Source organism: Acanthopagrus latus, chromosome 14 (genome assembly GCF_904848185.1).
Source record: "Acanthopagrus latus isolate v.2019 chromosome 14, fAcaLat1.1, whole genome shotgun sequence".
NCBI lineage: Eukaryota > Metazoa > Chordata > Actinopteri > Spariformes > Sparidae > Acanthopagrus > Acanthopagrus latus.
In genome coordinates this window covers 108178-123002 of record NC_051052.1, presented here as the reverse complement: position 1 = coordinate 123002, position 14825 = coordinate 108178, and the positions used below count along the sequence as shown (strand labels likewise).

Genomic DNA, 14825 nt, shown 5'->3' with positions numbered 1-14825 from the left:
ACCACTCAAATCATCTTACAGCACTTGTCAGATTCTCCCATTCCAACACACATTCATACACTGATGGCAGAGGCTGCCATGCAAGGAACTCATCAGGAACCCTGCAATTACTAGATTGGAGGGTTGTCCTTAATACTGCAAGCTTTTTACTCTTACTTCTTCCTCCACCAGTGGAAAAAAATGTATGAGTGCACCGCTGAGGTCGCACTTCACAAGAGAGGGGAACTGCCAGCAGTGTATGCACCAGCATGGTTGATACTTCTCAGACACTCCCCTTGACTCTGATTGGTTGTGTTGATTCAGCAGCAGGAAGAAAAAAATACATTGATGATAAAACGGCCGGCCCCCACCCCCACCAACACACATGGCACACTGACGTTCACTGCAGAGCAGGTGAGGAAGGAGCTGTGCAGACTCCGCCCAGGCAAGGCAGCAGGTCCCGACGGTGTCAGCCTGAGGGTCCTCAAAGCGTGTGCATCCCAGCTGAGTGGAGTCCTGCAGCACATCTTCAACCTGAGCCTGAGTCTGCAGAGGGTCCCTGTGCTGTGGAAGACATCTTGCCTGGTTCTGGTACCGAAGAAGACGCGTCCCAGCACCCCCAACGACTACAGACCGGTGGCACTAACGTCCCACCTGATGAAGTCTCTGGAGAGGCTGATCCTCTCACTTCTTTGGCCCCTGGTCAGCTCGTCACTGGACCCTCTTCAATTCGCCTACCAGCAGAAACTAGGGGTGGAGGACGCCTTCATCTTCCTGCTCCACCGCGCCAGCACCCATCTGGACAGATCAGGAAGCACTGTGAGAATCATGTTTTTTGACTTCTCCAGTGCGTTCAACACCATCCGGCCTGCCCTGCTCGGGAGCAAACTGACGGCGATGCGGGTGGACCCTCACCTGGTTTCTTGGATCACGGACTATTTGACAGGTTGACCACAGTATGTCAGACTGCAGGACGGTGTGTCTGACACTGTGGTCAGCAGCACCGGGGCACCACAGGGAACTGTTCTCTCACCATTTCTGTTCACCCTGTACACCTCAGACTTTCAGTTCCGCTCTGAGACCTGCCACCTGCAGAAGTTCTCGGACGACTCTGCAATTGTTGGCTGTATCAGTGAGGAGAAGGAGGAGGAGTACAGGGGCATTGTGGACTCCTTCGATTGGTGTGAGGATAACCATCTGCATCTTAACACCACTAAGACAAAGGAGCTGGTGGTGGACTTCCGCAGGAGGAAAGCCGCACACACACCTGTCTCCATCAACGGTGTGACTGTTGAGGTGGTCCAGGATTACAAATACCTTGGAGTCCACCTGGATAACAAACTGGACTGGGCCAAGAACACAGAGGCTGTGTACAAGAAGGGCCAGAGCCGACTCTATTTCCTGAGGAGACTCAGGTCCTTCAATGTCTGCAACATCATGCTGAGGATGTTCTACCAGTCGGTGGTAGCCAGTGCCATCTTTTTTGGGGTTGTGTGCTGGGGCAGCAGGCTGAGGGCAGCAGACGCCAACAAGATCAGTAGGATCATCAGGAAGGCTGGCTCCGTCCTGGGGGTCCAACTGGACTCTTTGGTGGTGGTGTCTGAGAGGAGGATGCTGTGCAAACTGCATGGTATCCTGGACAACAACATTCACCCTCTCAATCAGGTGCTAAACTCACACAGCAGCACCTTCAGCAGCAGACTCATCCCACCCCGATGTAACACGGAGCGCATGAGGAAGTCTTTTCTCCCTCAGGCCATCAGACTGTTTAATGCGTCCACCTCTGGTCACGGGAGGGACAGTGGAGACACTGTCACCTGAGCCAAATCAAATCAATATCATTCCTATCACTTCCATCACTTATTGAGTGTGCACTGGACTTAGTAAATTGCTGCTATTTCATGCTGCTGCTAAATTTACTATTTTTTTCACTTTGTACCACTTGTCACTTTATTCAATCTTATTGTGTGCTTTTTATTTCAGTTTTATGCTGCTCACTGTTGGATTGCATTCTGTGTACTTAGTAACTTGTTTATTTATTACTTTACCATTATTTATTACTTTTGTATTTCTTTCTCACTTTGTTTTACTACTGTTGCACGACAATTTCCCTCGGGAAAAATAAAGTTTTCTTGAATCTTGAATCTTGAAAACCTGGTCATTCAGTATATTCAGGTAGTGAGCTGACCTCACTTTCTGATCACATTACTGCAGAACCAAGATCTGACCAACTGCAACAACCCCAGATCATAGCACTACCCTCACAGGCTTATACTTTAGGCACTAGGCATGATGGGTGCATCACTTCATCTGCCTCTCTTCTAACCTTGATGCACCCATCACTCTTGAACAGGGTAAATCTGGACTCAACAGACCACATTCATCATTGCTCTAAAGTCCAATCTTTATGCTCCCTAACATCTGAAGCCTTGTTTTTTCGATTAGTGTTTTTCTTTGGGCTGCACAACTGTTTAGTCCCAATCCCTTGATTTCTCTTCCCATTGTGTGTGTGGAAATGCTCTTAATTTCACTATTACTGTAGTAATTATCCAGTGGAAGGCTCTACCTATTTGCTTAGTTAAATCCAGGTGGTGAATTTCTTATTTGACCAGGCAATGTAGAATACATTTCTGCAGCCAGTACACACACACACACACACACACACACACACACACACACACACACACACACACACACACACACAAGCACCTGTACGAGAGCGTGGAAGATCTTTAGGATTTGTTTCTGGATGAGGACAGAGAAGATAGTGGAGTCGGGCAGTAACTGGGCAATGAGCTGTTGAATCCTCGGCAGGAAGATCTGCATTGCTGCCAGCAACGGCTCCCTCTCATCTGCTTTCCTGTACCTGTGGTACAAAAATAGAGTAAAAAGACAAATGAGTATCTTAATATATATTGTAATAAGAGCTGCTGGAAGAAAATCAGAGTTTATGCTTCTTTCCAGCACCCTAATTTCTGCCACGAGGAGTCTATCAATTGCTGTCTTTTCAATTGCTGATCAATTGAGAAGCAGTAAAATTACATCAATTTGTCAGATTGCCCTGGTTTATATGGCCGTTGGGTGAATATGGTCTATAAACTCTAATCTTTTAGAAAGTATAAATTTGGGTGTTTACCAATAGCATCTTAACATTAAGATGACCTCTGACCTATACTTAACAATGGCACCAAGATAATCTGCAGTTGTGATGGGAGGGCTATTATCTCCCCAGGAGGGATGATCAGGGCAGTGAAGTGAAACAGAGGAACATTTAAAGGTTACTCACTCATATGTTTTGACCAACTGGTAGAGAGCCAACAGGCTGCCATACCAGCTGCCACTGTTCTGAGACTGCAGGTACATGCCGATCTTGTCCACTATGGCGGTCCAGCGGCCAGGGAAGTCATGTTTGATGATGGCTCGCAGACACATGGTCAGCTGGGCACTACAGACAGAGCAAGAACATAAAAAAACACATTGTATCAGTCAGTTACCCGTTATGTTCACTCAGTGTGTGCAGGATCAAGCTGTGTGTATTTGTGTGTGCATGTGTGCATCCAGTCTCTGTACCGTATGGACTCTGGACAGCGGATGATGCCCTCCACAATGTGGTCTCTGATCTGCTGGCGGTCATTCTCGTGGATATTGAAGGGAAAGACAACCTCCCCCAGGGATGGCTCCCTGTCCTGCCAGTACTGACTGACCATGTTCTTCAAGTAGATGGCCGCTACACACACACACACACACACACACACACACACACACACACACACACACACACACACACACATACACACAGAAAACAGGCAAACATGCACTATCATTACTGATGACGATTATATAATTATGTAATTTTGAGCAAAAACCTTAACTTCATCATTTTCCAGAATGCACAGTGGATCAGGATTCTAATCACAGCACATTAAACCTGCATTCATTTACAAATCATAATGAGTCGGCTGATACATATTTAGATTAACAGGTGGAAACTATGAGGAAAGCACATTGAGAAAAAACACACGGATGGCAACGTCATCATGCGTCATGCCCCTTTTTGTACAGCAGCACTGCAGTGTGAACAAACACAGGCAATGTAAAGGTAAGCCTTCATTGTGGCGATAATGTGAAGTCTCTGTGTAAAAAGCACTGGTATATAAACACAATAACAAGTGTTATGCAAACCACAGTCCATAAAACAATAGCAGTAATGTTTTAAAGTCTTACCTGCCTGTCGAACAGGAAACTCCACCTGCTCAGACACGATGATTTGAAGCAGGGTTGGAGCGAAGTTGATGATCTTGTAGGACTAAAACACAGAGAATATTTGGTAAGTTACAACCAGTAAAGGACAGGTGGATATATGTAGGGCTGGGGGAAAAAAAATCTTTTTTTGTATGAAACGAGACAATATATCATCTTACATTTTGGATATGGTTATATTGTGATCTGGCATACGTGTTTTTTACTGGCTGTTTTACAGTAAAGTGATGTTTTTTTTTCTGAACTTACCAGACTGTTCTATTTGTTCTAATATTTACATTTATTCATTTATATATCATGTATGTCATAATATCCAAATTACTTATGATTATTAATCAGAAATATCATTGTGTGATATTTTGCTGAATATTTTTTTGCTAAAAAAATTGGAGTATTTGGACAAAAACATTGTCATACGATTTTGTCTCCCAGTCCAAGCATTTATTAACTGCAATTGAGAAGATTTCAAAATACTGAAATATATGTAAGGGATCATGAAAAACTACTGCCCTGAGGGTAAAAAAATAAAAATAAATAAATAAAAAACATTTCAGAAAAACAATGACATGTCTGAAGAATTAGGACTGAGGCTGAGGGCAGTACACAATAAAGGTGTAATCTGAAATGTGAACTGTCATGTCCCCCGAGATGTCTGTTTAGAAAAATACTATGATCTTCCACGTCCACATTGCAATGCATCTCATAATCAAGACATTTCCACAACTCTAAGGACCACGAACAGGGCCCTACAAAATGACCCCAGCATACCCTATATGATATGCATGCTCCTGACCAAACTGTCAGTGGTGAACATTATGCTGCCTGTAATATCATCAAGCATGACTGGTTTTGCAGTGTGCCAGTGAAACTCTGGGCAGGCATATCCTTCAAGGGTCACACAGACCATGTACCCTGACTGCTATCAGGTACTACCATTCAGTGGCCAGAGCGCATAAGCAGCTCCTGGATGCAAAGCCACTGATGCCATTGAATGGCTCTTTTGTTCCCTTGACTTAAACCCAACTGAAACCTACAGGATCGGTGCATCTGACACCATCAAGTCCCGCGACACAATGTCCGGAGCTCACTGATGCCCTGATCAAACTGACGGTTTGTTAGCAGACACCATCTGCAGACTCATCAGGAGCGGGAGTAAATACAGGCACGTGGGTGCCACACACACCACTGAGGCACTTTATGAGTTGCCGTGATAATGTTTACCCAAGTTGGATCAGCATGTGATTTAAATGTTTCACTCTGAATTTCGGTGAATCCAGCCCTCAACAAATTACACAATGCACATCAGAAAAAGATTTTCAACTTGAATAACTCATTCACCAGCTGATTGATGAGGCAGAAACTCGACTGCAATGGTAAATGTGTTTCTGAATGACGAATGTTCTCTTGAATGGGTATTAAGCTTGAGCCAAACTATCCTATAAACCATTCATATTTTTATTAAACAGTTATTTAGGGGGCCTGATCGCCTTATTTCTAGTGAACTGATCATGTGTTATTGACTGAAGCAGCAGCAGCAGAGCTCTGAAGTGTTTCTGTGAACTCTAGTGTTGACATGAGAAACTTCCTGCTGGTTCATGATGGCTGTTACATCTGACGCCTTTTGTTCTTCGACGTAGCTGCCTCGGAACATGTTCAGTCAAACTGCTTATCATCGGCCTGATATAAACTCACAGACAGGGTGCAGAAGAATCACCCAGCCGATGATGTGCGACATCCCAAAATCTCGGCCTCCCCTCCTCCACGAACACCGGCATCATTTCTGGGCCAGAATGATGCCGCCTACCCCGGAACACACACACAAATAAACAAAAAAAAAACAACAACACTCAAATACTTTAGCTCACCCACCTGATTGAGTTCATTCTCTGCTGCTATCCTCAGGTTTGGGTCGATAGTCCCTTTCAGAGCCTGGATTATCCGGTTAGGATCCATGTTGGTTTATTTTCACGGTTCCTTCAGTGTTTGAAGTGTCACATACATGTACCGTTAGCTTACGGTTCTGCTTTATATTCAGCCAAGCGTTATGGATCCGCATTGACTGTGGCCTGAAGCAGGGGAAAACCTCCTAGAGTTACAACACAACTTCCGGTCAGTACGTTCAAAAGAAAACGGTCATCCTAGGCAGACTCATCAGCAGTGTGCGAGGAGCTGCGGGACTGGGCTCACTCCGGACGCACAAATCGCCTTTTCTCGTGTTAAACTCAGGCTAGCTTGACGAAGAACGGTGGCCCTGCCCCGTTTTACCGGCAACCGACAGTCGGTGGACGTAAAGCAAAGTAAACAGGTTTACGGTTTACGGTTTCCCTCCTCTTCGCTGTCGACACAGAGGTACGGTGGGGCTTTTACTGCCCCCCTCAGTCCTGGCGCGGTCATTGCCACAGCACCAGCCTCTGCTATAACCGCCCTTTCCCACTTTTATCTGTGGGGCACCAAATGTTTAAAACTAAAGGAAAATTAAAATGTACCCTCAAAACTCAGTTCATCATCATGAGATGTTCTTTCACCCAGCTTCTTTTCTTGATGACGAGTTCATTTCAATGTTTTTTTTTTTTTTTTTTTTTTAGCTTCATTCCAGTAGTTTACAAGTCAAGTCAATTCTATTTTGACAGCACAATATCACAAATCACCCATATGCCTCAGACGCTTAAAAAATCTTTGCATTCCAGAGAATCCAGACCAAGGTGGTATTTTATAATCCATGTCCGTTTATTAGTTGGTTTGTCGGCAGGATTGCGCAAATTGTCAACACTTACAGCAGAGCCAGAGAAAACATCCCGACTGGAAACATCATAAACTGACACAAAATTAAAACCAACTAGAGGATGCTAGCATTCAGATAATGAAGTGTGTTGTTTGCTTTGCATAAACTCTTTTTCTTTGGCATTCCTCATCGACAGTAAGATCCAGAAAGATAACCTAAAGTGAAAGACATAACTGTTTACTGTCCCACCTCAGACATTTTGTGAATTGCAACTTCTCCATGATCCATACATGGTGAGTAAATGAACATACACTGTTCATGTTGAAACTGGAAGAAACTAAGATTTGAGTTATCCTGGGGAGATGCAATCCACTTTTTAAAAGCACAGCTAAGTATTTACTTTGTCACACCTACCATTTGAATTTCTCCATGTCATTTTCCAGAATGTAGCGAGAGGTGTCTAGGGGTGCTAGGTCAACCAGTTAATATAGACGTCAACTTTTAGTTATCTATTTTTTATTTATTGATATAATTTAATTTAAGAATATGTATTATATTAGCTGCTGGACTAGTGTTCCCTCTCCCAAGCACTTACTGTGTTGATACTTTTGCAAGGGGTTTAGTTGCCACCGTGTTCTTGTTGGTGACTGGGGTCAGGAAACCACTGCACCAAAATGTTATTGTGTATTTTTCTACTTTTTCAGTTTTGCTTATGAATGTATCAGTGGAGGGGTTCTTCTCTGTACATACACAACTGATCTGAAGTCCATCCTACCTTATAGCTCAGACTATATGCCCTTTGTTACTCAATATGGCCAAACCAAATTTGAATACAAACTTGAGTAAGTCAGGTGGTTGCCAGGTCAGTTTTGTGAGTTGGAACATTAAATCCGTAAATCATGCATGAAGTATAAGAAAGTACTCTGACACTTAATCTGGGAATTGCCTTACTCCAAGAAAGCCACTAAACTACATTTGAGTATTCTAGATTGAGGGGGGATGGGTGGATCAGTTTTATCATCAACTTATACTAGGAGATATGAATTGTTTGCCATCACTGTACCTGGAGAGTAGTTTATGCCCATAGTATTTCACCCAGAACCATGGCCTCATTGAAATAAACGCTGGCAATTCAAATGTTTCTTAATTCATATGGGATGGTGTTGTGCAAAACTCTATAATTATATAGGTTGTTCAAGTATAATCCTGTGTGACTGTTGTATAGAACTCTTAGTTCTACCCAACAGCGTATACTTGAGTTCAAGTATAGTCCTCTGTCACATACACACATGGACAAAAGTGTACCCTTCTCTTACAGAAAGAAAAACCCACAATGGCCACTGAAATAACTTAAACTGACAAAAGGAAAAATAAATACAAATTCTGACATTGCTTTTGAATTGTGGTTCGACAGAATCTTTTTAAAAAATTAAACTAATAAAACTGGCCTGGACAAAAATGCTGGTACAATTAATATTTTGTTGCACAACCTTGTGTTGGTGCAAGGACAGAGTTAGTAGAACTCATGAAGGCAATGGACCAAGAATGAATGCCCAAGGATGTTAATTTCTTATGAACCCTCCAGCGGCAAGTCACATGGGCAGTGTCTAGGAGTGGCAAAAAAGAAGCATAATGAGTGTTCTTCCAGACATCACCTCTCCAAGAACATTTGTGTATGAAGTTATGGCCATCATTAACAGTGGACCACACACCACTGAATATTCAACTCATAACCACGTCCTTACAATGAGGTCCAAAATCAAGATCTTTATCTTCAAAGAAGGTGGCGATGAGATCAGTATTTAGAGTTGAGTTTGAGTCCAATGAGTTTTGGACTCATTTGAGGAAAGAATATCTTTTGATCTTGCAACCAAAACAAAAATGGTACACAGTGGCGTGCACAGACATTTTGGGGAGCAGGTGCTCAGTGAAAAATAAGGGCACTTTATGCAGCATGTAGAACTGACAGCTGCCTGTTAAACCCGCAAACGTAATAACTGCCCACAAACGTAATAAACCACAAACGTAATACAAATCTGCAGCTTTGAATGTAATAATCCCGCAAATGTAATAAATTTCCCACAAACGTAATAAAATTTGCCTACTGCAAACGTAATACTGAATTTCCTGCAAATGTAATAACTATTACATTTGCAGGAAATTATTACATATGTGGGAAAGTGAAAATCTGTAAATGTAATAACTTCCCACAAATGTAATATGAGACAAAATAATGATCTTTGTGGTTGTTGTTGTTTATTTGTTTACTTATAAACCTGCCAATAGTGACTGAATGTTGACAAGCAACCCACAGGTCAGGTGGGGCAGGTCAGAAAGTGACAGAGCAGTGTTCTAAGTTATTAATAACACACACACACACACACACACACACACACACACACACACACAGAGGTCATGCTCATAATTTTAAGGGCTATGGCTACAAGCCTATGCTGGTGGCTTATGAGAGCCAATGTTTGAACCATTTAATGTCTGCATATCAAAGGCCGGGGCTGCACAGTGGCCCAGTGGTTAGCACTGCTGCCTCACAGCTAGAAGATCCACGGTTTGCGTCCCGGTTAGGACGCCTGGGATCTTTCTGTGTGGAGTTTGCATGTTCTCCCTGTGCAGCGTAGGTTTTCACCGGGTACTCCGGCTTCCTCCCACAGTCCAAAAACATACTGAGGTTAATTGATTATTCTAAATTGTCCGTAGGTGTGAATGAGAGTGTGCCTGGTTGTTTGTCTCTATGTGTAGCCCTGTGATAGACTGGCGACCTGTCCAGGGTGTCCCCTGCCTTCGCCCTAAGTCAGCTGGGATAGGCTCCAGCCCCCCCGCGACCCTGCAGAGGATTAAGCGGCGTACATATAATGTACAGATAATGGATGGATGGATGGATATCAAAAGCCAAAAACTTGAATAGATAGTCCATTCTTTGAAGTACGCCTAATGAAAACATTTGTCAAGATTTAAGACTGGTCCATGTTCTTTTTGATAGTAACATGGACCAAGACTGTCTGAACACTGACAATTAAAGACTTGCAAATAAATAATGACTGTAACTTAAATTAATCTACCATTGTGAATGCAGGAAAGTGAGCAGGCTCTAGGGGTGATTGCACTGTTCTTTTAAGGAGAAGTACTTTTGGTCAAGCAACTTTTTCCTATCGAGCGGCAAATTCTTGGAACTCCACACCAAGTGCCTGATCTACCCACTATTGCTTCATTTTCCAAGCATCTTAAACTTTGGAAAATCAAACCTGTTGCCACTAATTGTGATCATTTTTAACTTGTCCACTGCTGCTGATTTGTTGTGTGTTATTATCTATTGTATATTATAATGTTTAATTTTTACATGTCCACATAGTTGGGTACTCACAAATTATAACTGTTAATGAATTATTGTAGTATGTAATAAGTCTGCAATTCTATCATCTTTTATTCTTAGGCAGTAGAGCAATGTGCAATTCAACAAGCACTTTATATTTCTGTTCTAGTTCTCTCTGTATTATAAAATTACCATTGTTGGTATTTAATTATTGTAAAATGTATTGAGAATTGTGCAATTAAAATAGCACTTTATATCTAGTGTGCAATTGGGCAAGTTGCAATATAATACGCATTAAACACGTAACTTTGCATGAAAAAAATGCTACATCGACACGTTTGACAATCTAGCGGACTCAATTTTTAAGGTAGCGCAAAACCAGCGGTATTATATGAATCTTGAGATTTCAACGAATCCATTGACACCAAATACATCATGCTTGCTGACCGGGTAAGGAGTGAAAAGTTGTTGCTGTTTTACCGCGAAGTGACTATAGACCTTTATTTAAGCTGGCATGTGGTGCAGCTAATTATGTTGGAGTATCATGCTACATAAGAGGAAAAAAATACAAGAGGGACACTTTTGACAATATAGCGGACTGAGCTTTAAAACTACTGCGAAACCATCATATATCTTGAGATTTCAATGAATTCATCGATACAAAATACATCATGCTGACTTACCGGGAAAGGGGTGAAAAGTTCTGCCAAAGTTGTAGCCTGTCAGTGCGTCTTCTTTGTTCTGATTGGCAGAGTGGTGGTGCATACCCATTCATTCATTTATTTGCAGCAACAAATCATCAGCAATTACATCACACTTAATTGAAAGGCCGTTTATTTAAAATAATGTAACATAATGTAACATTGGGAATTTTTCTGTTACTTACGGTAGCCTACATGGCAATTCTCACTTTCCTGCATTCACAATGGTAGATTAATTTAAGTTACAGTCATTATTTATTTGCAAGACTTTAATTGTCAGTGTTCAGACAGTCTTGGTCCATGTTACTATCAAAAAGAACATGGACCAGTCTTAAATCTTGACAAATGTTTTCATTAGGCGTACTTCAAAGAATGGACTATCTATTCAAGTTTTTGGCTTTTGATATCCATCCATCCATCCATTATCTGTACATTATATGTACGCCGCTTAATCCTCTGCAGGGTCGCGCGGGGGCTGGAGCCTATCCCAGCTGACTTAGGGCGAAGGCAGGGGACACCCTGGACAGGTCGCCAGTCTATCACAGGGCTACACATAGAGACAAACAACCAGGCACACTCTCATTCACACCTACGGACAATTTAGAATAATCAATTAACCTCAGTATGTTTTTGGACTGTGGGAAGAAGCCGGAGTACCCGGTGAAAACCTACGCTGCACAGGGAGAACATGCAAACTCCACACAGAAAGATCCCAGGCGTCCTAACCGGGACGCAAACCGCGGATCTTCTAGCTTAAATGGTTCAAACATTGGCTCTCATAAGCCACCAGCATAGGCTTGTAGCCATAGCCCTTAGAATTATGAGCATGACCTGTGTGTGTGTGTGTGTGTGTTATTAATAACTTAGAACACTGCTCTGTCACTTTCTGACCTGCCCCACCTGACCTGCGGGTTGCTTGTCAACATTCAGTCACTATTGGCAGGTTTATAAGTAAACAAATAAACAACAACAACCACAAAGATCATTATTTTGTCTCATATTACATTTGTGGGAAGTTATTACATTTACAGATTTTCACTTTCCCACATATGTAATAATTTCCTGCAAATGTAATAGTTATTACATTTGCAGGAAATTCAGTATTACGTTTGCAGTAGGCAAATTTTATTACGTTTGTGGGAAATTTATTACATTTGCGGGATTATTACATTCAAAGCTGCAGATTTGTATTACGTTTGTGGTTTATTACGTTTGTGGGCAGTTATTACGTTTGCGGGTTTAACAGGCAGCTGTCAGTTCTACATGCTGCATAAAGTGCCCTTATTTTTCACTGAGCACCTGCTCCCCAAAATGTCTGTGCACGCCACTGTGTACCATTTTTGTTTTGGTTGCAAGATCAAAAGATATTCTTTCCTCAAATGAGTCCAAAACTCATTGGACTCAAACTCAACTCTAAATACTGATCTCATCGCCACCTTCTTTGAAGATAAAGATCTTGATTTTGGACCTCATTGTAAGGACGTGGTTATGAGGGCAGTTATTACGTTTGCGGGTGTAACACTGCCTTATTAGAGCAGTGAGAGATTTAAAAAATAAATAAACATTACAGGCACATGTTGATGTCTTTCTCTGTGGCAAGCAAGAGAGGTCAGAGAGTCGTTCTTCTTCACACAGATTTCTTAGTTTGTTTTTGGTAATTTTCAGCTTTGAAAATGATCTCTCCACAGAGGCAGTTGTCACTGGCAATGTTGCATAGATTTGTATCATTTTCACAAAGACAGGAAAGATGAGCTGCCCACTGTTTTCCCTCAGTATGGCAAATATTTATTTGAGGTCTTTTGCAGGAAAGCTGGAGTGGAACACTTTTAGTATCCAGAAAGGTGAAATACACACTACTCCTGAAGTATGCCTCCACAGACTCAAACTGAACACCTACTTGAGACACTGTTGGGATGTGTTGGAAACGCACTGGCACTTTCCGTTTCCTCTTCCTGCTCCATCGTAGCATTGGCCATACATATTCTTCAGCTCTAGGCCATTCTTCTGCAGAAGCGAGAACACAGTATTCTCCAGCTCCTGGCCTGTAGTTGTATCAACATTGCACACCTCAATGAATCTCTCCTTTATTCGCATATGATGAAAATATCGCACTACAAATGACACTTGTTCTTTGTGTGAAACATCAGAGGTTTCATCAAGTAGGATGGAGTACATTTCAGCCTCTTTTATTTCACTTTGTATTTCCCTCCTGATGTAAGTACCAAGTGCTGAAATTATGTCATTTTGGCTTCTATTAGAGAGCAGTGACACTTGGGGCCTTGTCTTGGTGACTTAAACTTTGGCAACTTTTTTTCATATGTATATTCAGCACACTGTCATCAACGGGAAAACACATCCACCAGTTCAAGGAAGCTTCCACAGTTGTTACTGGACTTGCTCTCATCATGACCTCGGAATGCTTGTCCCTGATGTGCAAGATATACTGTTAGATCAATTAATTTTGTCAGGATTTCTCTATTTATCTGCCTCTCTTGCTCTCTAAGCTCCATCCCCTTTACATCTGAAACATCAAATGCAGACTGAAGGGCCTTTTTAACCATGCTGGTCATGTGCATTTCTGTGATGGAGTGTTGCTTGATTTTTTCAAGAGCAGTGTTCCACTTTCTTATGCCATCAGTTGTCCACGCTGTCCTGTTTTTATACTTTTCTTCGGTGAGGAAAAGGCGACAACTAAAACAGTGGATTCAATTAGCAGTGGGAGAGTATTCCAGCCACACATTTACAGAAAGCCATTGTTTCTGGAATGACTGCCCCTTGGCATTTTTTGGGTAAGCCATGTCTGGTTGACCTGGGCCAACGCTGCAGCACATTGAAATGTAGCTGTTATCACACTTGATATTTAATGTTTCAACATGTGAAGGATCTGTTGGATATTGCATAGCTGCTATCTTTTTAATTGTGTCATCTCTTTCACATACAGCTGCTACATCATGCCTTCTTGTTCACCCTCATTTTGGTCATCAGACAGCATTTCTGATTCTGTAACTGTGCATAGACTTGGTGCTGCCATGGACTCTGCTTTATCTGTAGATGAATCTGGAGATTCATCTATCTCAAATTCTTTGCTGGTAGATGGCCTACTGCTTCCCTGCTGTAGCTGCCTAGAATAGAATAATAATAGTTTTATTAATAGCCTATTTTTTTAAGGTTGAATATAGCCTATTAAGGTAAATACAAGATTACTGCAAGTCTTGTAACATAGAAATAACTTGTTGGTACAAAATAATATAATTAGCTAAAATAGTTTAATGCCTAATTTAGTACAGCCAAACCACTTTGTGTAGTTAAAATAAAATGTGGTCAGCTTTTAAGATTTTTCAGTACAATTAGAGGAACAGTTCAACTTTAAAATCTGAGCTTTAAAATGCCCCAAACAGTGAACATGACTCTTGACTCTAAACTTTCATCTTCATCTTCCTCTTCCTCCTTGCTGCTAGTGGATGCTTTCATCCAGGAGAGCAGAGAGCTGTAGCTCCCTTTCTTTTTCCTTTCTTATCCTCTCCTTTCTAGACTACTAAATAGTCATCTTAAGTAAGTATCCTGATGGATTCACATGCTGTAGGATACCAATGACAAACTCTACCGGTGGCCATCATCACGTCATATTTATTATTGATTTTGGGTAGCGTCTAGCTCGCTAAACAGGTGAGCAGTAAGCTAATTTATGCCAAAATGTGTGGTGTTGAGACAGGCTACTTCACAACAGAGACAAATAAATGCAAGTTATAGCTTGGCAACTGAGGCTTAAGGGGCAAACAACACATTCGACTCGATTCACGTATGTGTTACATGGTTGGTGGGCAGGGGAGGAGGT

At 41.9% G+C, this 14825-nt stretch overlaps 1 protein-coding gene across 4 annotated transcripts in view; it reads right to left on the bottom strand.

The window, feature by feature from the left end:
- Window positions 1–6559, bottom strand: part of ipo8 (importin 8) — a 31247-nt gene extending 24688 nt beyond the window's left edge. For 2 of the 4 annotated variants that reach the window (XM_037121893.1, XM_037121894.1), the window contains exons 1-5: window positions 6109–6559; window positions 4204–4285; window positions 3550–3706; window positions 3266–3424; window positions 2689–2845 (exon numbers count right to left, since the gene is read on the bottom strand). In XM_037121893.1, coding sequence (XP_036977788.1) covers window positions 2689–2845; window positions 3266–3424; window positions 3550–3706; window positions 4204–4285; window positions 6109–6192 — 639 coding nt within the window. In that variant the 5' untranslated portion in view covers window positions 6193–6559. The remainder of the gene's footprint in view (window positions 1–2688; window positions 2846–3265; window positions 3425–3549; window positions 3707–4203; window positions 4286–6108) is intronic. The other 2 variants (XM_037121895.1, XM_037121896.1) reach the window with 2 other exon arrangements.
- Window positions 6560–14825: the final 8266 nt, after the last annotated feature.